The 23,133-nt window shown below is 39.8% G+C and overlaps 1 protein-coding gene across 1 annotated transcript in view; it reads right to left on the bottom strand.

Annotated features, from left to right (window-relative positions):
• Window positions 1–19,859, bottom strand: part of MEIKIN (meiotic kinetochore factor) — a 78,937-nt gene extending 59,078 nt beyond the window's left edge. Inside the window, exons 1-7 of the mRNA XM_049787375.1 lie at window positions 19,725–19,859; window positions 19,402–19,586; window positions 18,840–18,927; window positions 17,649–17,709; window positions 12,042–12,161; window positions 9,007–9,126; window positions 5,180–5,219 (exon numbers count right to left, since the gene is read on the bottom strand). Of these exons, the coding sequence (XP_049643332.1) occupies window positions 5,180–5,219; window positions 9,007–9,126; window positions 12,042–12,161; window positions 17,649–17,709; window positions 18,840–18,927; window positions 19,402–19,586; window positions 19,725–19,859 (749 nt within the window). The remainder of the gene's footprint in view (window positions 1–5,179; window positions 5,220–9,006; window positions 9,127–12,041; window positions 12,162–17,648; window positions 17,710–18,839; window positions 18,928–19,401; window positions 19,587–19,724) is intronic.
• Between the last annotated feature and the right edge of the window lie 3,274 nt (window positions 19,860–23,133).

The raw sequence follows: 23,133 nt of genomic DNA, 5'->3' as shown, positions 1-23,133 counted from the left end.
CTCTTAAGGAAAATGAAAACGTATACAGTGAAAACTATAAATCACTGCTGAGGAGAAATAGAAGAGGACAATAGGAAATGGAAAGACATTACCTGTTTATGTAATAGTGGGGTAAACACTGTTAAAATTACTGTTCTACTCAAAGTATTACACAGATTCAATACATATTAAAATTCCAAAGATGTTTTTTCAAAGACTCAGAAAAACTTTACTAAAATTTGTATAAAATCATAAAATTCCCAGAATAATCATAGAAATCCCAAGAGGGAAAATAAGGCTGGAGAGACAGGGTAGTTGGTACGGTGCTTACCTTAAAACCTGAATTTAATACTTGATATCACACATGGTTCTGTGAGCACTACAAGGAGTAATTCCTGAGTGATGCAGAGCCAGGAGTAACCCCTGAGCATTTGAGTATGACCCGCCCTCAAAATAAAAAAGCATTGTATATGGTATCCAAGAATGGTCCCTGAGTGCAGAGCCTGGAGTAAGTCATGAGCACCATCATATATGCTCCCCCCAAAAACCAAAAATATTGATATTAGACCAGAGTCCATAAAATTCATTGGAGGGGCCAGAAAGATAGTATTGCAGTAGGGCATTTGCCTTTCATGCTGAAGGATGATGGCTTGAATCCCAGCATCCCATATGGTTCCCCAAGCCTGCCGGGGGTGATTTCTGAGCATAGAGCTAGGAGTAGCCCCTGAGCGCTGCTGGGTGTGACCCAAAACTCAAAAAACCACAAAAATAAAAAAGTAAAAAATAAATAAAATTCATTGGAGAAAACACTAGAAGAACTCTCTAGGAAATTGACTACAGAGGTAAGTCTTCAATAGATGACCAAAGAAGCAAAGAGAATGAGAACAAAAACAAACAAACAAATAAATAGTACTGCATCAAATTAGAATGCTTCTGAATAGTAAAAGAAATTAAGGCTATAATAGATTCCTGATTAAGTGGGACAAAATATTTGTACACATATATCAGATATAGCGCTAGTATCTAAGATCAATTAAACATATCAAACACCGAGCACTGGCCCCCACAGCACAAAGCTGGTCATTTCAAGATGAAAGAGTGGGCCAAGCCCCCACTTTGCCAAAACCATGCTTACTGCCTCCATCACCCAGGATCACCATTTCCCCATAACCTGTCTTATCACTGACCGTCTATGATTCCCTGCGGGGATGCTGATCTGACCACACATCAGGTACACTGGTTGTTGGGGTGAAATCACCAGGGAATTTTTTTTTAGAGTGAGTGTGGACACCTCCCCCCCCCCCATCTTCCTTCTTCCAGGAAAGCCTCGCAGCTGTAACCACACCCACAAACGCAGTAGCCATGTTGGAACCAGGCCTTCTTCCAGGAGGCTAAGGGTAGCTGAGTTTATGACTCTAAAATTCATAGCATTGTTCTTTCTGTGGGAGCCAGCCCAGAGACACCAAGGATCATAATCTCTCCAGGACCCACACCTGGTAAGATGTCCCCATCCAACTAGTGGGGGGCCAATTCCTGCCATGTGATTGGGCACCCAGAGCCTCTATAGTACCTTAAAAAACTCAAGAGTTCTCACTTCTGGGGCTGGAGAGATATCATGGAGGTAAGCCGTTTGCCTTGCATGCAGAAGGTCATGGTTTGAATCCCGGCATCCCATATGTTCCCCTGTGTCTGCCAGGAGTGATTTCTGAGCATGGAGTCAGGAGTAACCCCTGAGCGCTGCCAGGAGTGACCCAAAAATAAATAAATACAAATTTTAGGGCGCTGGAGAGATAGCACAGTGGTAAAGCATTTGCCTTGCACGTGGTTGATCCAGGATGACCTGGGTTCAATTCCCAGCATCCTCGATGGTCCTCCGAGCCTGCCAGGAGCGATTTCTGAGTACAGAGCCAGGAGTAACTAACCCCTGAGCACCACCAGGTGTGGCCCGCCCAAAAAAACAAAACAAAAAAATACTTTTTTTTTATTATCTTGCTTCACTCAAAAAAAAAAAAAGAATAACAATAATAGATTTTTTTCTTCATAATCTTCTCACCAGTTAAATGCAAGCATTTATATAAGACACCATTAGTAATTCAAATATTGCTGCTCTCCAGGATAGGCTATATAGGTGCTTGCTAAATAAACCTATTCAAAGTGTTGTAGGTATCTCAGTTTTCTCTGCAGTTAAATCATCTGTAATCTCTATTCACCTTTGCCTTTCTCTAAGTGTTTCTTTACCTAATAAATAAGTTATCATTCAAAAGTTGTTTCCCTTGTTTTAATAAGAAATAGCAATAGAACAGCAGCTCAGTCAAAATAGAACTCAAATAAATTGTCTGATCCAATTTTTTCTTTTGCGGGGTGGGGTGGGGAGGACACACCCAGTGGTGCTCAGGTGTTATTCAGAAATGACTCTTGACAGGCTCAGGGGACCATATGGGATGCCAGGAACTGAATCCAGTCAGCCGCATGAAGGCAAACACCCTACCCACTGTGCTATTGCTCCACCCCATAACCCAATTTATTAACCATTTATTTTTCTTCTATTACATTTTCCATCTATATTTCTTTTTTTTTTTTTTTGTTTTTGTTTTTGTTTTTGTTTTTGGGCCACACCCTGTGACGCTCAGGGGTTACTCCTGGCTATGCGCTCAGAAGTTGCTCCTGGCTTCTTGGGGGACCATATGGGACGCCGGGGGATCGAACCGCGGTCCGTCCTAGGCTAGCGCAGGCAAGGCAGGCACCTTACCTCCAGCGCCACCGCCCGGCCCCCAATCTATATTTCTTATGAAAAACTATATTGTTCTGGGGGTCTGAGTACAGTGGGAATGATGCATGCATGTGGTGGAGCAAGGTTTAGAATCTGGCATCCCATATGGTCCCCCAAGCAAGCCACGAGTAAGCCCTAAGCACATCTGGGTGTGGCCCAAAAACTAAATAGTTTTTTCTTTGTAAAGACTGTTTGCCCCAAATTTTATTGATATAATCCATACACTATAGAATCTGCCATATAAAGTATACAACTCATTATCTTTTAGTATATTCAGAGTTGGGTAACCTTTATCTACATTCACTTAAAAACAGTTTCACTATCCTCAAAGGAAGTAATATATGTTGTATCCAATAATCCCAGGTTTCTTCTCCAACATCTCAGTCTTTTTGTTTTGTTTTTTTGTTTGTTTGTTTTGTTTTTGGGTCACACCCTGCAGCGCTCAGGGGTTACTCCTGGCTCTATGCTCAGAAATTGCTCCTGGCAGGCTCAGGGGACCATATGGGATGCTGGGATTCGAACCACCGACCTTCTGCATGAAAGGCAAATGCCTTGCCTCCATGCTATCTCTCTGGCCCCAACATCTCAGTCTTAAGCAATCACTAATTTGCTTTCTATAGCTAAGATTTTTCTACTCTGAATATCTCATATGAAAGTAGTTGTCTTCAATGACTAGTTTCTTTCACTTAGTATATTTGCTAACAATGAGCTGGGCTGGAGAGAGAATATAGGGGTTAAAGCACATGCCTACCATAGGGCCAACCTGGTACAATCCCTAGAACCACATGGGTTCTGAGAATTAATGGATAAAGTCTTAGAACCCAGAATTTGGGGCCAGAGCAGTAGCATAAGCAGTAAGGCATTTGCCTTGCTTGCACTAGCCTAGGACAGATGGTCCTCCAAGCCAGGAGCAATTTCTGAATGCATAGCCAGAAGTAACCCCTGAGTGTCACCGCGTGTGGCCCCCCCCCCCCAAAAAAAAAAGAAAAAAAGAAAAAAAGAAATCTCAGAACTTCCAGGGTGGCCCAATTAATCCCCTGTACCCCAAGCCCAAGCAGCACGACATCCTTTATTCCTTATATTGAACCTCTTGCTGGCTGACTGACACTTGCTCTAGGGGCAAGTCTTGTCAAGGGCCTCCTGAGAACTACTTGAGAGGCTTCCCCTCAAAAATAAAAGTACTGTGTTAAAATTTTTTGATTATGTTTACAGTCCTATTGAAAATTGTTCAGAGACTTCTATCAACATCAGGCTAAAATAAATACAACAGCCCTTAAAGACTTTTCATGATCCAGATTGTGATTACCTCTAAAAATTTAGGTACTAGATGGAGCGAAAGCACTGGTGTCTGCCTTGCATGTGTCCAACCCTGGATCGATTCCTGGCATCCCATATGGTCCCCTGAGCCTGCCAGAAGCAATTTCTGAGTGCAGAGCCAGGAGTGGCCCCTGAGCACTGCCGGGTGTGTGTGACTCAACCCCCTCTCCCCCCCAAAAAAATTAAGGTACTGTCTCTCATGCTCCTTACCCTTTAGTCTACAAGATTTATATACTCTTGCCTCTGCTTCTTCTGTTACTTCTTTCTCTATCCACTCCAAATACCAAGGCTTCTTACCTCAGGGCCTGCACTCCAGCTCTTCTTTCCACCTCGACTCTCTTTTCTCCAGAGACTCTCATAACTTGCACTGTCTCCTTTAGGTCACTGTTCAAATGATATCTTTTCAATGATGATATTCCTGACCACACCACTTAAAATAGCAGATCTTCATTCCAGTATTCTCTGCTCCTGATTTTGTATTCTCCACCACATTATCACTACCATTCGTTATCATTTTCATTACCATTCTCCATTATATTTTCCATCATATTCATAACCAACATATTAACAACAGTAAAGTATTTTTTTGCTTACTGTCATCTCTCTTAACTAGAATGTAAATTCAGTGAGGGTGGGGGCTCATTAGTGGTACCAAGGGCTACACATAGCATAGACATATGGTGCCAGAAACCATAGTTGAAGCCCTCTGCATGCCAGGTCTGTGCCCAGTTTATCTCCTTGGTCTCAGAGATTTTTTTGTTTAAAGTGTTTTGGAGTCACACCAGGCAGTATTCAGGGGCTACTCCCACTTCAATTTTCAGGGGTTACCCGAGTAGTGGCACTCAGGGGACTGACTGGGGAACCAAGGATCAAACTCAGGTTTCCTGAATGCCTACAGATAATGCATGTGCTCAGCCCACTGTTATCTCTCCAGTCTCCAGAGATTTGTTTTGAATAGTTTTACCTATATGCACATCAATTAGATCAGTTCTGAAACAGTTAGATCCTCAAACACTGAATAAATAAACATCTAAATTTATTAGCAACAATCATATCTGTATATAACTAGTAGAACACAAGGTTTAGAAAAGCATATAAAATGTTAATGCTTACATTTTTCTATGGCATTTCTGATAGTCTTCTGAAGAGGAACCTAGGAAAGAAAAATATCTATTTAGAAATATATTATTCAGAGGCCGGTGAGATGGCGCTAGAGGTAAAGTGTCTGCCTTGCAAGCGCTAGCCAAGGAACAGACCAAGGTTCAATCCCCTGGCGTCCCCTATGGTCCCCACAAGCCAGGGGCAATTTCTGAGTGCTTAGCCAGGAGTAACCCCTGAGCATCAAAAGGGTGTGGCCCAAAAAACCAAACAAACAAAAAAAAGAAATATATTATTCAAATCTAGAGGTTAAAAGTACAGTAGGAAAAATATATTTTCTTTAAAATACATAGTGGTAAAATTGCTTATTTTTATAATTGTATTTTTTTCATAAATGCATCCTATGTAATATTTTCCAAAAGTCAAAATGAAACCAGACCAAAGAGATAGCTCAAGAGGCTAATTGCCCACTTTGCATACCAAAGGCTCAAGTTTGATCCCAGCACTGCAAGATTCCACAAACTCTAATAGTAGCAACTCCAGAAAAAAGAGCTGTGGGAATACCCAAAAACTGCTGGGTGTGATTCAAAAAACACATAAACAAACAAAGCAAATAAAAACAAAATTATAAAATTTTAGAGAGGCAAGAATCTACTAACTTGTTTTTGGCTAATTTTTTAATATGTAGGTCATTTTACATCTATAAATTTAACTGCTTCTTACAATAATCCTGTGTAACAAAGTTAGCATGCCTAGTTCATATGTATCCAATTATCTTCTGAGTTAAGTTATTTCATTTCTGGGAATCTACTTTGAGGATGTGTAAAAAATAAAAAAATGAAAACGTATACCATAAGTTCTTTAAGTTTTTTCATTAAATCATTCATTGTCTATAATAGCAAACCATTGGAAAAAATAGTATAATATTATGAGAGTGGTTTAATAAATTAAAGAATATCTATGCCATGAAATACCATTAGCTATAAAAATGAGGGAAATTTCTATTTAAATCTCTATGCAACTATAAAGAAAGAAAAAAAAGCTCTGTATGCAGAGTAATTTCTTCTTTTTTTGGGGGGGCCACACCCATTTGATGCTCAGGGGTTACTCCTGGCTAAGTGCTAAGAAATCGCCCCTGGCTCGGGGGGACCAAAGGATCAAACCTCGGTCCTTCCTTGGCTAGTGCTTGCAAGGCAGACACCTTACCTCTAGCGCCACCTCGCTGGCTGCATTAATTTCTAACACACACTTTTGTTTTGTTTTTTGGGGTCACACCTGGCAGTGCTCAGGGGTTACTCCTGGTTCCACACTCAGAAATGCTCCTGGCAGGCTTGGGGGACCAGATGGGATGCCGGGATTCGAACCACTGTCCTTCTGCACTTAAGGCAAACGCCTTACCTCCATGATATCTCTCCTGCCCAATACATACTTTTTAATTCTCTTTGTTTGGTTTTGTTTTGAGGCCACACCTAGTGGTGCTCAGGAGCTACTTTCTGTTGTTGTTGTTGTTGTTGTTATTATTATTATTATTTTTTATTTATTATTGATTGGTTTCTGGGCCACACCCAGCGAAGCTCAGGGGTCACTCCTGACTCGCACTCAGAAATCGCCCCTGGCAGGCTGGGGGACCATATGGGATGCCGGGAATTGAACTAGGTCCCTCTCCGGTGGGGCCACATGCAAGGCAAATGCTCTACTGCTTTGCGATCTCTCCCTATCTCTCTGGCCCTGTCAGGGGCTACTTTCAAGTTGTGCAGAGGTTGCTCCCAGCAGAGTTTAAGAGGTCATGTGATGTCGTGAAATGACTCTGGACCTCCAATAAGAAGAGCAAACACACTAACCCTATGAACTACCTCCCCAATCCACCAAGTACAAATAACTATGCAAAATAATATAGCATAACTGTTATTCTTCATAGAAGAAAGTATATAGAAATTTCATGGGTCACTTTTCACCATGCAAGAATAAACTATTAACTTGATACAAGTGATCCAAACAGGGTAGATGAAAAAGAGGTACAAAGAGGAGGAAATGGGATCAAAAGAGAAGGAAGAATAAATAAAAAGTGCAACTTTACTGAGAATAGTTTTTTGTATAGTTATGATTCATAGAATCATGGTAATATTTAAGATACCTTTACATTGTCTTCCTACAAAGAAATAAGTACTTTTGTGGCATTATTAAAACCTGTATAATCTATTTAAAAAGCAAGAAAAAACATTAGGCAAATTCAAATTAAGGGACTTTCTAAAAAATAACTGTCAATAAACTTTAAAATTGTTGAAATTAGGAAAAACTCAGAATTATCATGACTGCAGTAGACAGAGAACCTGGGCTGGCATGATAAATATTTCAGTAGCTAGGGCATTTGCCTAGCGAATGAGAAATTCGAGTTGGATCCCTGACATCCAATATGGTCCCTTGAGCACTGCCCTGAGTAATTCCTGAGCACAGAACAGGAGTAATTTCTGAGCATCTTCAGATACCAAAAACCAAAAATAAATAAATAAATAAAGCTCTATCAAATTAGTGTAGGATCCTAAATAGAATCATTACATAGAAAACAAGACAGTAAAAAACTTAGTGAATTTTAAGTAAGATATATAGTTTGTTAATGGTTTTATTTTGATAGATTCCAAGTTTCCTTTACTGTGCTAGTTAGCAGTAGTATTTGTGATAAATATTAGAAGTGTATCCTACATAGTGATATAGGATAGCATTAGGAAAAGTTGGGTGAGAGGTACGTAAGAACCCTCCAGACAATTTTTGCAATTCTATACAAGTCTGAGCTTACTTAAAAAATTATTTTTAAGAAATCAGGACTGGAAGAAAAATTAGAAGAAAAACTAAAAATAAAATTACAATTGTTGCAAATAAAGAATGCAGATTTCAAAACTAAAATGCCACAATCAAAATATGCCAAAAATTTTAAACGCCCAGAATAGGCAGCACAAAAGTAAAGTTCTCCTATAACATGCATCATGTTAGTTCAAACATCCCCAGAAAATTGTGCCAAAGAGCTTAGAAAACAATGTACAATAAAAGTAAATACACACACATACACAAACAGAAAACTTAGGTAACTTTTGGATTGTAAATGAGGATAAATTAAATGCTCAAAATATCTGACAAAATAACCCTTTGGAAACTTTTTTGGTTTTTGGGTTTTGGGCCACACCCAGTTGTGCTCAGGGTTACTCCTGGCTATCTGCTCAGAAATAGATCCTGGCAGGCACAGGGGGTCCATATGGGATGCCGGGATTCGAACTAACCACCTTAGGTCCTGGATCAGCTGCTGTACTATCTCTCTGGCCCCAACCCTTTGGAAACTTTAAAACAATATCAGGACTGGAAAATCAGTACAGTAGGTAGGATGCTGGCTTGGCTACCTGCTTGACCCAAGTTCAATTCCTGGCACTACAGTTGGTCCTCTAAGCACAGCCATCAGTAATTCCTGAACACAAAGTTAGGAGTAATCTCTGAGCACTGTGGGGCATATCCCAAAACCAAAATAATAAAATAAAAAATAAAAAGAATAAAATAATAAAATAAAATAGGGGCCGGAGAGATAGCACAGTGGTGTTTGCCTTGCAAGCAGCTGATCCAGGACCAAAGGTGGTTGGTTCGAATCCAACCAATAAACCAATAAATAAATAAATAAATAAATAAAATAATAAAAAATAAAATAAAATAAATGTGTAAACTGCTATTAGCTATTATATATACATACCCAAAGGCAATCCTAATTGATTAATTTAACTCAGAAATAACTCAAAATAAAAAATATAACATAGATGACAGCTTTCCCTGTGACATCAGGAAAAACAGAATGTGAAACTCACCTATAATTGAAGAGAGATTTGAAAACAATGGTACTTTCTCTACTGCCACTGCTTTACTAGTATCCAAAAGAGTGGAATTCTTGCATAGCATGTATTCTTCCAACTTGGGACATGACCGATCTAAAACAAGCAAAGAGAAATAGCACAAAGATTTGAACACCATACAATTAAGTCACCTTTCCCATCAAACACCAACTTAAGTAACTAGCCATACCAGGCGATGGCTATTGAAGATTTTAGTTGGTCCAGAGAAAAAGATAAGTATTAAGGCATCAATATAGTAAATAATCCTTGGCCTATTTTGATTCTCTAATCCACTTTATATCAGAGATGTTTGCTCAGTAAAATATATTGATCTAAGTAAGAAGAGCATACACGAGAGCTGGTTCTTATATTTTATAAAAAAAAAAGTGTATCTAGGTAATATTAACTAAATAACATATCATTAAATAGCACACTATTATTTGCTGTTACATCTTTTTGGGTCCACACCCAGCAACAGGGATTACTTCTGGCTTGGAGGACCATATGGGATGCTAGGGATTGAACCGTGGTCTGTCCTAGGTTAGCGCATGTAAGGCAAATGCCCTACCACTTGCACCACCACTCCTATCCCAATTGCTGTCACTTTTAAGCATTCTATTCAGATACTTCTATGGAACAATGAGGCTATTTATTAACATCTCCTACTCTAGCCTTTCTTATCCCTCACCCTACATTTCCCACACTTTCCACAGTTCTCTTAATACTGTTTTTAGTCAGACCAATATCTAATTAAACATTTTTTCAAGGATTTAATAATATAAAACCCAATAAAATTAGATAAAATTTATTTATTGATTGATTAATTGATTGACTGGTTTTTGGGCCACACCCAGCTGGCTCTGTGCTTAGAAATTGCTCCTGGCAGGCTTGGAGACCATATGGGATGCCAGGAATCAAACTCAGTTTCGTCCTAGGTCTGCCGTGTGCAAGGAAAATGCCTTACTGCTGTGTTATCTCTCTGGCCCCTCTTTCTTTCCTATTTATTTATTTATTTATTTATTTATTTATTTTTATCTTTGGCCACACTCATCAATTTTCAGGGGTTACTTTTGGCTCTGCATTCAGGAATAATTCCTTGATGTGCTCAGAGGACCTTATGGAATGCCTGGTATGGAACCTGGGTTCGCTGGGTGAAAGGCAACTAACTGCCTTACCTGCTGTTCCATCGCTCTGGCCCTAAATCCCTTTCTTTGAAAATAATCCAAAGATTCCAGGCTCTTTTTGAGTCATAAAGGAGTTGTTACCACATCTTTCATGCTTCTGATATATTTTCTTATAAGTATTTGGTGTTGCCAAATTTTAGTTTTTTTCTGGGATGGTACAATGCAAACTGATTTGTTTCTGGGACACTCTTGTTGATTTAAGTCTTGACTTTCTTAGATCTTCTTTATCTGACCATTTGCTCTATTTTTGTTGTTGTTATTGTTATGTGTTCTGGGTCATACCCGGTGGCGCTCAGGGGTTACTCCTGGCTCTGCACTCAGAAATCATTCCTGGCAGGTTCACAGGACCAAATGGGATGCTGGGAATCGAAACTAGGTCCATCCCAAGGTCCTCTTTGTGCAAGGCAAAAGCCCTATGGCTGTGCTATCTCTCCAGCTCCCACTAGTACTATTAATAATGAGGTGTGACCAGAACTTCAAGGCAGGTGCTCTTCATCAGTAACTTTAAAGAAAACAGTTGAAGGAACTAAATAGGAAAAAGTTGATTTATTGTTGAAGTTGAAAAAACACTATAAACATCAGTTACTGGATTAGATTTATAATATATGGCTTTACTGCTGTCTTTGGCCATGCCTACATATTTGGTTTGTGTTTTTGAATTAAAAGATTTTTGTTTGTGGGGACAGAGCAATAGCACAGTGAGTCAGGCATTTGCATTGCATGGGGTCGACCTGGGTTTGATCCCTATCATCGCATATAGTCCCTCGAGCCTGCCAGGAATAATTTTGGAGTGCAGAGCCAGGAGTAACTCCTGAGCACCCTGGGTGGGCTGAAAAATAAAACAAAAATAAAATAACTCACAAAAAATAAGTTATTCTCACTGCTAACACAAAACCCATTAAAGTATATCCTGAATGCTATCTAGTCTTGTATATTTTTTTGTGTACATTTTATTTTGTTTTTTTGAGCCATACCCGGCAATGCTCAGAGATTACTCCTGGCTCTGTGCTCAGAAATCGTTCATGGAAGCCTTGGGGGGTGTATCATATGGGATGCAGGGTATCAAACCCAGACCTGTCCTGGATGGACTGCATGCTTCCTAATCTTAATTCTAAGTCTGATCAATTATTTTTTACCTTAATGTGTTTTATAAAAGCCATTTTCTGACATTTGAAAACGCTGTGAAGGAAGGATGCATTCAACCTACAATTGTTAACTTAAGTTTCTTAATTGTAGGTATAGTGAATATATAAATAATTTATAGAAAAAATTCATTCAAGTAGGGAATGACCTTAATAACATTTAACAACATTTTTTGTTTTGTTTTGCTCTAAGACAAGCACAGGAAAGAAAAGATAGCCTATAATTCAAGCAAAAAGTTATACTTGTTATACTCATTATAAGCAAAAATTCTGGGTCAGAGAGATAGCATGGAGGTAGGGCATTTGCCTTGCATGCAGAAGGACAGTAGTTTGAATCCCAGCATCCCATATGGTCCCCCAAGCCTGCCAGGAGTGATTTCTGAACGCAGAGTTAGGAGTAACCCATGAGCACCACCAGGTGTAACCCAAAAACCAAAAAAAAAATTTCTTAATTATGCATGCATATTACATATAAATACAAATCTCTTCATCCTTCTATAAACTGAGTGCTCTCTCTCTATAGTTTTATGTGAGTAAGACTGAATCACAGAAAATAGTGGGCAGAGAAGGGAGATCATGAGGAAAAGATTACTCTTACCAAAGAAACATCATTCACTGGAGAAGTTGTAGACAAATATACAATGTTTGCAGTGGACTAACTGAAGGTTAAAATTATTTTTCTCACCAAAATAATCTGACCCTCTGAAGACTTCAGGTGATGAGAAACTACTTAAACTCTCTTTAGAAGAGTCCATAGTTGAACAGTCCAGAAGAGAATTGGAAATATGATGCTGCAAACTTAGTCCTATAGAAAAACAAAAAGGAGAAAATGTTTTCTATAAATACAGAACCATCCTAGGCATAATCCTAGACATTCAAATTTGTATAAATGTACATGCAATTGTGTACTTAACATGTAAAGTGCTTCTACTTAAATGAAACAGTATTATCAGGTTTCAAACATTAGCCCATAAATCCCTAGAATGTGATCAGTGTCTATATTAAAGAATCTATATTTTATTTCTTTATACCTTTCACACATCAACTTGATACATCTAGTGACCAAGGCCATTAATTATATATATTTCAACTACAATTTTAGAAAATGCCATTTATTGTAGTTAAACACCTTATTTTCTCTATAGTATCAAAGAAATTCAAGAAGCACTTAAAATAATATGCTGTCCCAAAAACAGGATAGGAAGATAAAAGGTTGGTCTTAGCATTTGAACTATTGTTCCAATCTACCTAGGTGTGTATGTATATATTTGTCAACATTGTTTTTGTATGTATTTGTTACCATTGTTTGTTTTTATTTTGGGGCTACACCCAGAAGTGCTCTGAGATATTCTCAACAGTGCTCATGGGACAATTCAGTACCAGGTATCAAACCTAGATCTTTACCATGCAAAGTATTTTTTCAGCTCCTTGAACTATCTCCTCAGTATTTTAAAAGTAGCTTGTTTCTGAGGTTTTAGAAGAGTGATAGACATTCTGAAAACTTTTTTAATAGAAATTCTTTATTTAAGCACCATGATTACAAACATGATGTACATACCCTGCTCATGGATTGGCAGGATTAACATCATCAAAATGGCAATACTCGCCAAAGCATTGTACAGATTTAATGCGATCCCTCTAAAGATACCCATGACATTCTTCAAAGAAATGGATCAGGCACTTTTGAAATTCATTTGGAACAATAAACACCCTAGAATAGCTAAAGCAATCATTGGGGAAAAGAATATGGGAGGAATTACTTTCCCCAACTTTAAACTGTACTACAAAGCAATAGTTATCAAAACAGCATGGTATTGGAATAAAGACAGGCCCTCAGATCAGTGGAATAGGCTTGAATACTCAGAGAATGTTCCCCAGACATACAATCCCCCAATTTTTGATAAAAGAGCAAGAAATCCTAAATGGAGCAAAGAAAGCCTCTTCAACAAATGGTGTTGGCACAACTGGCTAGCCACTTGCAAAAAATTGAATTTAGACCCCCAGCTAACATCATGTACGAAGGTTAAATCCAAATGGATGAAAGACCTCGATATCAGACCCAAAACCATAAATATATAGAACAACACATAGGTAAAACACTCCATGAAATTGAGACTAAAGGCATCTTCAAAGAGGAAACTGCACTCTCCAAGCAAGTGAAAGCAGAGATTAACAGATGGGAATATATTAAACTGAGAAGCTTCTGCACCTCAAAAGAAATAGCGCCCAGAATACAAGAGCCCCCCACTGAGTGGGAGAAACTATTCACCCAATACCCATCAGACAAGGGGCTAATCTCCAAAATATACAAGGCATTGACAGAAATTTACAAGAAAAACATCTAATCCCATCAAAAAATGGGGAGAAGAAATGGACAGACACTTTGACAAAGAAGAAATACAAATGGCCAAAAGACACATAAAAAAAAAATGCTCCACATCACTAATCATCAGGGAGATGCAAATCAAAACAACTATGAGGTACCACCTCACATTCCAGAGATTGGCACACATCACAAAGAATGAGAACAAGCAGTGTTGGCAGGGATGTGGAGAGAAAGGAACTCTTATCCACTGCTGGTGGGAATGCTGTCTAGTTCAAACTTTATGAAAAGCAATATGGAGATTCCCCAAAAACTGGAAATCGAGCTCCCATACGACCCAGCTATATCACTCCTAGAAATATACCCTAGGAACACAAAAATACAATACAAAAATCCCTTCCTTACACCTATATTCATTGCAGCACTATTTACCATAGCAAGACTCTGGAAACAGCCAAGATACCCTTCAACAGATGAATGGCTAAAGAAACTGTGGTACATATACACAATGGAATATTATGCAGCCGTCAGGAGAGATGAAGTCATGAAATTTTCCTATACATGGATGTACATGGAATATATTAAGCTGAGTGAAATAAGTCAGAGAGAGAGAGAGAGAGAGAGAGAGAGAGAGAGAGAGAGAGAGAGAAACGCAGAATGGTCTCACTCATCTATGGGTTTTAAGAAAAATGAAAGACATTCTTGCAATAATAATTTTCAGACACAAAAGAGAAAAGAGCTGGAAGTTACAGCTCATCTCATGAAGCTCACCACAAGCAGGGATGAGTTTAGTTAGAAAAATAATTAAGTTTCGAACTATCCTAATAATGAGAATGTATGAGGGAAATAAAAAGCCTGTCTAGAGTACAGGCGGGGGTTGGGTGCGGAGGAGGGAGATTTGAGACATTGGTGATGGGAATGTTGCACTGGTGATGGGTGGTGTTCTTTACATGACTGAAACCCAAACACAATCATGTATGTAATAAATTCGTTTAAATAAAAAAATTTAAAACTAAAATTTGATTATTAAAGATTAGAGGACTAAATTCATAATTAAATGTGCCAATGGTGTTTTCAAATTGTCCGCAGCAAATGGTGCTGCAAACTGGTAGCACTTACTTCTGAAGTTATTAAAGTATAGAAATTGCACAAACAAACAAAAAAAAAACAATAAAAACCAGTTGGCAAAATTGTCACTATATAAAAAGATATTCAAAAATAGTTATATATGTTAAGGAAATACATCTAAGATATACAAAGGAGATACATGTCCCTCTTATGTCTTTAGAAATAGTCGGGGGGGGGAAGGGTGTTGAATCTGGGACACCACTTTGGTCTGTGATTTGGCCTTCTGGAGTCTGCAAACAATTCCCAGTAGTCCATATCAGGAAATGTCTTTGAGTGGGGGCTTCTCAGAAACTGAGTATGGTAGCAAGCACAGGTACACAGTGAAGAAAGGTGGAGGATAGGAGGTCACTGAGAGTAGGAACAGAGTATTGATTTCTTCTCAGGGTGAGAGACTATTTTTTCAATTTGGGAGCTGGCTGGCAGCTGGCTTGAGTGAGGATAATGATCTGCTTCATGATGAGTGAAGAACTGAGGGTAAAAATAGTTAAATGTGGGGTAATAGGCAGTGGGAGTGAGAGTAAAGGATTATAAATGAGCCTGGCAGTGGTCCTCAAACTATGGCCCGCAGGCCACATATTGTATTTGTATCTGTTTTGTTTCTTCATTGCAAAATAAGATATATGCAGTGTGCATAAGAATTCGTTCATAAGTTTTGTTTTTACTATAGTCAGACCCTCCAATGGTCTGAGGGACAGTGAACTGGCCCCCTGTTTAAAAAGTTTGAGGACCTCTGCAAGGTGATGAGTCAATGGGGGAAGGAAAGTATACAACATAGACATTCTGTATATTGTAAACATAGATGAAACCCTATGATATCCTATTAAACTATCTATACTTTATGTGCAGGGCCGCTAGCCCATGCGTGGTTTGAGAATGGACAATGCTGGGAGGAAAGTTGCCAGCGACTTCCCCAAGAGAACCCTGTTTGTGCAGGGTGGGGGTTGGGGAAAGCCTGGGGTCCCCTTTAAATTGCTCCCAGGCATTTACCTTGTCAGCTCCTGGGCCCCAGCCCAGGGAAGTCATGGAGTTCTGGGAGGAAGGAGAGGAAAGGCTGTTGTTGGGGAGGCCGAGCCCCATAGTCTCCCCAAAGCTTGGCAAAAGGGCCTTTGGCCTGGAGCCATACTATTCCCCATGCTCAACATTCTGGAAACTTAATGTGAATGTGTCTCATGTATTTTTAAGGTACTATATATTACCATATATATTACCATATTTTTCGCTCTGTAAGACGTACCTAACCATAAGATGCACTTTTGGCGGAAAAAAATGAATCTTATGGTATGAAAACTATGGTACATGGAGGCACCAACTTAATCTGGCCAGTGTCAATATTAGAATCAAATTATAACAGAATTTCCACTACAGAAAGATAAACTCTTAATCTGGAATGTAACTATAATCAATTACTTACATTTTTGGGGGGGTCACACCCAGCAGTGCTCAGGAGTTACTCCTGGCTCCACTCTCAGAAATCACTCCTGGCAGCTCGAGGGACCATATGGAATGCCAGGATTCGAACCAATGTCCTTCTGCACGAAAGGCAAACGCCTTACCTTCATGCTAACTCTCCGGCCCTGATTACTTACATTTTTTTGTTTTGTTTTGTTTTGTTTTGTTTTTGGGCCACACCCAGCAGTACTCAGGAGTTACTCCTGGCTGTCTGCTCAGAAATAGCTCCTGGCAGGCACGGGGGACCATATGGGACACCGGGATTCGAACCAACCACCTTAGGTCCTGGATCGGCTGCTTGCAAGGCAAATGCCGCTGTACTATCTCTCCGAGCCCGATTACTTACATTTTTATCCTCCCACTTTTGTGGCACTTTGAAGTTACTTCAGAGTTTCTTCTGCTTACCACAACAGCTACAACACTGACCCATACCAATACCTAATATATCACTTTGCTTGGAAACAATTCCCACAATCTAGTTTCTGGCCACAAACACTAGATTCTAGTGACTATAAGCTGCCTGTGTTTTCAATATAAAAAGGGAATGAGGTGAAGGAGGGCAGGCCTTATAGGATTAGAATGGAATGCTTGGTAATTTGGCTCCTTAACAATTTTTCAGAGCCCTTTATATTATAATTTCTTGTTATTTATTGAACAAGAATTTCAAACATCTATAGAGTTATTAACTCTGCTGTGGGTTTTCTCTACTCTTATTCATCAGTGTGATTTTATCTGCTTTGAAGAATTCCGAAGTATTAGTGATATGCTGATAGCATCTTTTTGTTTGTTTGTTTGCTGTGTTTGTAGGTTGTTTTTTTTTCCACATTGATGGTCCTCAGGGGTTACTCCTGGCTCTGTGCACAGGAATCACTCCTGGTGGGCTCGAGGAATTATATGGGATGCTAGGGATTGAACCCACATAGGCCGCATGCAAGGCAAAAAAAACCCTACCCACTGTGCTATTTGCTTCAGTCCCTTTACTGCAACCATTGACCTTTCAGCTCACTGAACACAAAACACTGAACATTCATTCCCACATTAAGGTCTGTGCTGCTGCTCTCCCTTATACCTAGATTCCTCTTTAATCATCTCTGCATAGTCATTTTCTTCTCTTCAGATCTCAAAAGTCTATCTCTCATCAAAATCTTCCCAAATAATTCCAAAGAAATTCAATTACACTAAAGTCCATCTATTTTGCAACCGTTACCACAAATTTAAATTCACACTTACTGGTATATGCTTAACTATTGCGGATAAAACCCAGTGCACAAGAAAACACTTTGGAATAGAAGAAAAAACTTCTTCCACTAATACAGAAAAATGGGGGCAGATATACATATATAGGTGCTTTGTGATTTTAGGAAAGAAGTTCACAGTCAACAACAGTCTTACCTGAAACTAAATCGCTATTTGATAAGCTACTGTCAACCTGGAGGCCATCAGTCTCTGACTCCTATATGAAATAAGAATTAAAGATATAGCACAAATTATGAGATTGAATAACTTTGTTTAATCACATTGATTTGATTATTTTGAAAATAAAAACTAGTGTTGATTCTGCAAATGTTTTATATGTACAATATGTTTTATGTATCATAGATGTGACTTGATATTAAATATTACATCTAAAAATAAATATTAAGGACATAGAGATAGCACAGTGGGTAAGGTATTTGCTTTTACATGAGGTCAACTGGGTTCAATCCCCAGCACCTCACATAGAATCTAATAGGTGTGATTCCTGAGTACAGAGCTAGGAGCTAGTACAGGTGTGGTCCACAATAAAACAAAATAAATATTAAAATATAACAGTAAGGGCCCAGTTAGGGAGTCAACAATATACTAGTCATCTAAATAATGTAAGACAAACCATTAAGTAGATATTTATGGTCCCTTTTAGGAAAAAGTGCTTTTTAGTGGTCCAACTATAAAAAATACTAAATATTAACAAATAAGTGTAAAAGAACAGAAATAAAAATAAAGGAGGAAAATATTTTCTTTATGCGCAAATCTCATCTTCAACATAAAACAAATAATTCACAAACACACACACAAAAAAAGAAAATACAAGTAGGGGGCCTGAACAGCAGGAGATTGCCTTGCATGCAGCCAACCAGGGTTCCATGTGGTCTCCCAAGCCACCAGGAATGGATTGCTGAGAGCAGAGTCAGGAGTAAAGCCCTAAGCACTGCTGGTTGTGCCCTCTCCCCTCCAATAAAATAAAATAAAATAAAATAAAAAATTTTATTTTATTTTATTTTTTATTTTATGTTTATTTTATTTCGTTTTGGGGACACACCCGGTGGCGTTCAGGGGTTACTCCTAGCTCTGTGCTCAGAAATTGCCCCTGGCAGGCTCGGGGGACCATATAGGATGCCGGGGATCCCGGGTAGGCCGCATGCAAGACAAAACATCCTACTGCTATGCTATTGATCCGGCCTCAATGCTTATTTTAAAACCTAGAAAACCATGACATCTCTATTGAACAAGAAAAAAAAATGAGTGTGTACTTCGATGTGGAGGGCTGTGGGGTGCCACTGGGGATGACACTAAGTGTGTGAGGGAATCACAGGAGAAACATACACTCCACAGCCCGGTGGTCGCATCGTCAATCTCTTCACTGGTGCCAACTTCTTGCAGGCTTTTCTTCCCGGCAAATCTTAATTGAGCGCTGAGAAACAAACAACACCATTAGTCTGCACCATTAGGAAGGAGACAGTCTGTTCACTGTTTGCAACTGCTCAGAGGCTGAAAGTTTCTTTGGGAATAGCTTAGAAAACAAGTGTTGTGGGACCGGAGACATAGCATGGAAGCAAGGCCTTTGCCTTGCAAGCAGAAGGTTGGTGGTTCGAATCCCGGCATCCCTTATGGTCCTCTGAGCCTGCCAGAAGCGACTTCTGAGCGTAGAGCCAGGAGGAACCCCTGAGTGCTGCCGGTGTGACCCCAAAACAAAAACAAAAAGGAAAAGAAAACATGTGTTGTAGGGCCAGAGTGGGATGCTTTGTATCAACACACTCAATGGATTGTGCAAATGATGGGATGAACCCAGGCCCAAGCAAGCAAGCAAGAAAGCAAACAAGCAGGCATGCAAGCCGCTAGTGCCACGTCCCAGCCCTGAAAGAAATCTTAAGGCAAATGTCTGGGCCTTATGTTCAGAGAAAGCTGCTTCGACGTCTTCTTCACCAGGAGGCCAAACCACCAGACGATCAGCACTGAAATGGCTTCTGAAGAGGCCCCAAAGGAGACATACCTGAGCTGCCCAGAGCCACCGCCTCCTCCTGCCTGGCAGCTCTGCTCCGCCTTCTCTGAGATGTCCGCCAGTCCGTGAGCCTGGCCGGTCCCTTTCAGGCCACAGGCCCCAAGGGCTGCCCCTTGCCCTGCCGCCTCTCGCGGCCCCTCCCCTGCAGTCTTTCCCATCAGCAGCCGCTTTGCCCTCTTCCCCTTGGCCGGCCCGTGCCAGGCCTCAGCCCGGGCAGCCCGCCTTAGGCCTGGGCCAGGCAGGGCCTCCACTCTGGCCGGGCTGTCTAGGCCCGGCGTTGGGGTCAGGTTGAGCCTGGAGCCGGCCGGCTTCTTGCGAGTATAGGCCCGGAGCCACACTGCCATCCCACTCTAAGGCTTGGGGGGCCCTCTGGCTGTTGCTTTCCCGAAGATCCCGAGGGCTTGAGGGACAGGGGCCGCTTGCAAGCAGCGTGAGGGGCCCAGCGGTGCGGGATTGACGCAGTTTGCCGAGCTCCTGCCTTTTTATACTTGGCCCAGCCGCGCAGGGGCACCTGGGATGCCAGGTCTGACACTTTAATCCCGGCGGCCCCTGCGGCCTTCCTTATGTGCAGGATCCTAGAGGTATTCCACGGTGGGGTCTCCAAGCACAGAGTCAGCATGAAGGTGCAAGGGAATGAACCATCTGTCTGAGCAATCAGCTCCAGTTTCTTTCGTCACCGGTTCATTGGGGTTCTGAATGGCTGGTATTTGTGACTCTTAACTGAACATTTGAATACAGGTTTCTGGGTTCTAGTCAGTAGACTCCTAGATAAGTTCTAGATCAGTTGACGCCTTTAGCCTTCAGCTCCTGGCAGGCTTGGTGTGAAAGAAAGAGAATTCCAAAGTAGCTCTCTTCCTAGTGCCCTAAGGCTCTGCTCTTCCTTTGCCCAAATTAAAGGAATGAACTCCCTAACACACAACCCACTTTGAACTATATGGCTTCACCCCAAATGGATGTTTTGGACATTAGCAACAACAAAACATCCTCTTAAGTCGTGTGAAAATAGCATTGCACAACATTAAAAAAATGCTATCTGTAGGGACAAAATTACAGACTTTTCTGGGATATACCAACATGGTGTGTGAGTATGAGTACATATATCTATACAAATATCTTTATCCATCATTTTTTAAATCCATGAAATTTTGAAATTTAGGAATGCATGAGAATAGGTTTAATGTAGAATTAGTCATTAAAACTTAATTTTATAAAGAGCACATGGTAGGAATTCTTACCTGATTCTATAGTGCTTTGTTAGTAAATCAATATTCACCCCCTTAGGCATGGTAATAGATCCTGGGAGTAAAGAGGTGAGTTAGAAATGATCATTGAATCAAGAATTTTGCCATATTGTTACACATTACAGCTGTTCAAATTTTTGAACATTATTTTTTTTAGTCACATTCATAATACGTGACAGTTTCTAGTTCATTTTTCCAAATTTCCAGGCTCCACTTTTTCGTGTTGGGAGATGAGTTGTGAGAAATCTTAATTCTTGAATATCATTTGGGAATTTGGATTCCTTGGGATACTCCATGCTTAGAAATTAAAGAAACAATGAATGAAAAACAAACGAAAAAAAAAAACCCAGCTTAAAACACAAGTGGATCTGCCCTTGTAACCTTATAGCCTAGAACTCTTATTCATTATTCTGATTCTGATTCAAATTTACTGACATACCACCCAGAAATAATTTATGGAGGTTAACATGCAGTTCTCAAAAGCAGAAAAGGTATTGGGTGTGATTTATTGAACCTCTGAGATTACTTATTTTTCCTCCCTCATTTTGTGGCTGAAGAAATCACATCTTAAAGAGGCTCATTATGACAGATGATTGGCACAGCTGTCACAAGTCTCCTGATACTTGTTTAATGTACTTATCATGCTTCCATGCAAGAAAAGTAGAAAAGAAAAGGAGTCCAGAGTCCTTGGTGGCATGGTTAGGGAAAATGTTCCGTTTAAGGTTTCTCATAAAGCCAGACTATAAAATAGGAAGGATATATTGGATTAGTTACATTTGGTAAAAATGGTAGAGATGTACTTGCTCAGCTATTTCCCCTAACTTTATTCTCCAAACATTGGTGCATGTTTTCAACTATGAGTACTCATTTGAGTCAATTCTAGACTCAGAATTTCTATTTTTTTTCTTTTGAGTCATACAAAGGGTTTGACTAAATTTGAAAATATCATGGAGCTACCAATTTCCAGGAGAAACAAATTCCAAATTTTGAAGAGGTTGTTTAGGATCTAATTGAAAACCAGATTTTCTAAGTTAGCAAGAATGGAAAAAATCACAGTCATAGATGGAAAATCAGTTTAACTATGACAATTATTAGTACAATGCAACATCCAAAAAGGACCAAGGGGGTTTTCTTTAATATCTGTTTCTTGAGCAGTCACTATGGGCAAGACCATGTGCGCTGGGTTAGAGCTTCAAGCAACTCACTGGGATAATCAACAAGTCAACCATGAGAGATACTTCACAGAAAACAGGATAGTTGTTGAACTTCATTTTAAGAATTAGGAATTAAACAGAGGGAAGAGGATATTAAATAAAGGTATCCTAGGGCCAAAGAGATAGTACAGCAGGTAAGGCACTTGCCTTGAACCTCGTCAACCCAGGTTCTATCCTGGCATCCCATATGGCATCCCCCAACCTGTTAGGAGTGATTCTTGAGTGTAGAGCTAGGAGTAATTCCTGAGCACTACTGGGTGTAGCCAAAAACCAAAACCAAGAAGGGGGGGGAAATGTCATTTTAAGAAAAGGGGGCCTGTCTAGAATACAGGCAGGGAATGGGAAGGGGGGCATTGAGAGGGAGAATGTAACATTGGTGAAGGAGGGTGTTCTGTTTGTGACTGTAATCCAACTATAATCATGTTACTTAAATAAAAAATAAATTAATAAGAAAAGGGGACTCTAGGTGCCACAGGAGGTACACAAAAGCATGACATTTTTAGGACATTACAAAAAGTAGTTGGTATGATTGAAGTCAAGGCTTCCTGGAGGAAGGGAGAAGAGATGCTAAGGCTTGTGTACTAAATAAGGGAAACTGGGGCTGGAGAGCTAGCATGTAGGTAGGGCATTTGCCTTGCATGCAGAAGGACAGTAGTTCAAATCCCGACATCCCATATGGTCCCCTGAGCCTGTCAGGAGTGATTTCTGACCATAGAGCCAGGAGTAACCCCTGAGAGCTGCCAGGTGTGACCCAAAAACAAAACAAACAACAAAACAAAACAAAACAAAAAATCTAAATAAGGGAGTCTGAATTTTGTTCTGGAAATATGGGAAGTCATCAAAAGAATATTAAACAGGAGAGTAGCATGACCAGATGTTCCATTTAGAAAAATTACCCTGACTAAAATGTAAAGGTGAAATTTGAAGAAGCTGGGGATATAAACATAAAGGATGATTAAGAAAGTCCTGTAATGTTCCAAGCAATATATAAATGGACTCTAGGATACTAAAAGCTATGAGAATAGAAAAAAAATAGATGACTTTGAATAATTTGAAAAGGTGGAATCTGTATGATTTAGTATTGAGTTGTAGAAATGATCTCTGATCATCTATATAATTTAGACAGAGCAGCATGCACCATTTAAGGAAGGTGTATTGTTTCC

The sequence above is a fragment of the Suncus etruscus genome, chromosome 14, assembly GCF_024139225.1.
Source record: "Suncus etruscus isolate mSunEtr1 chromosome 14, mSunEtr1.pri.cur, whole genome shotgun sequence".
Lineage (NCBI taxonomy): Eukaryota > Metazoa > Chordata > Mammalia > Eulipotyphla > Soricidae > Suncus > Suncus etruscus.
This window is presented reverse-complemented; position numbering and strand designations above follow the sequence as displayed.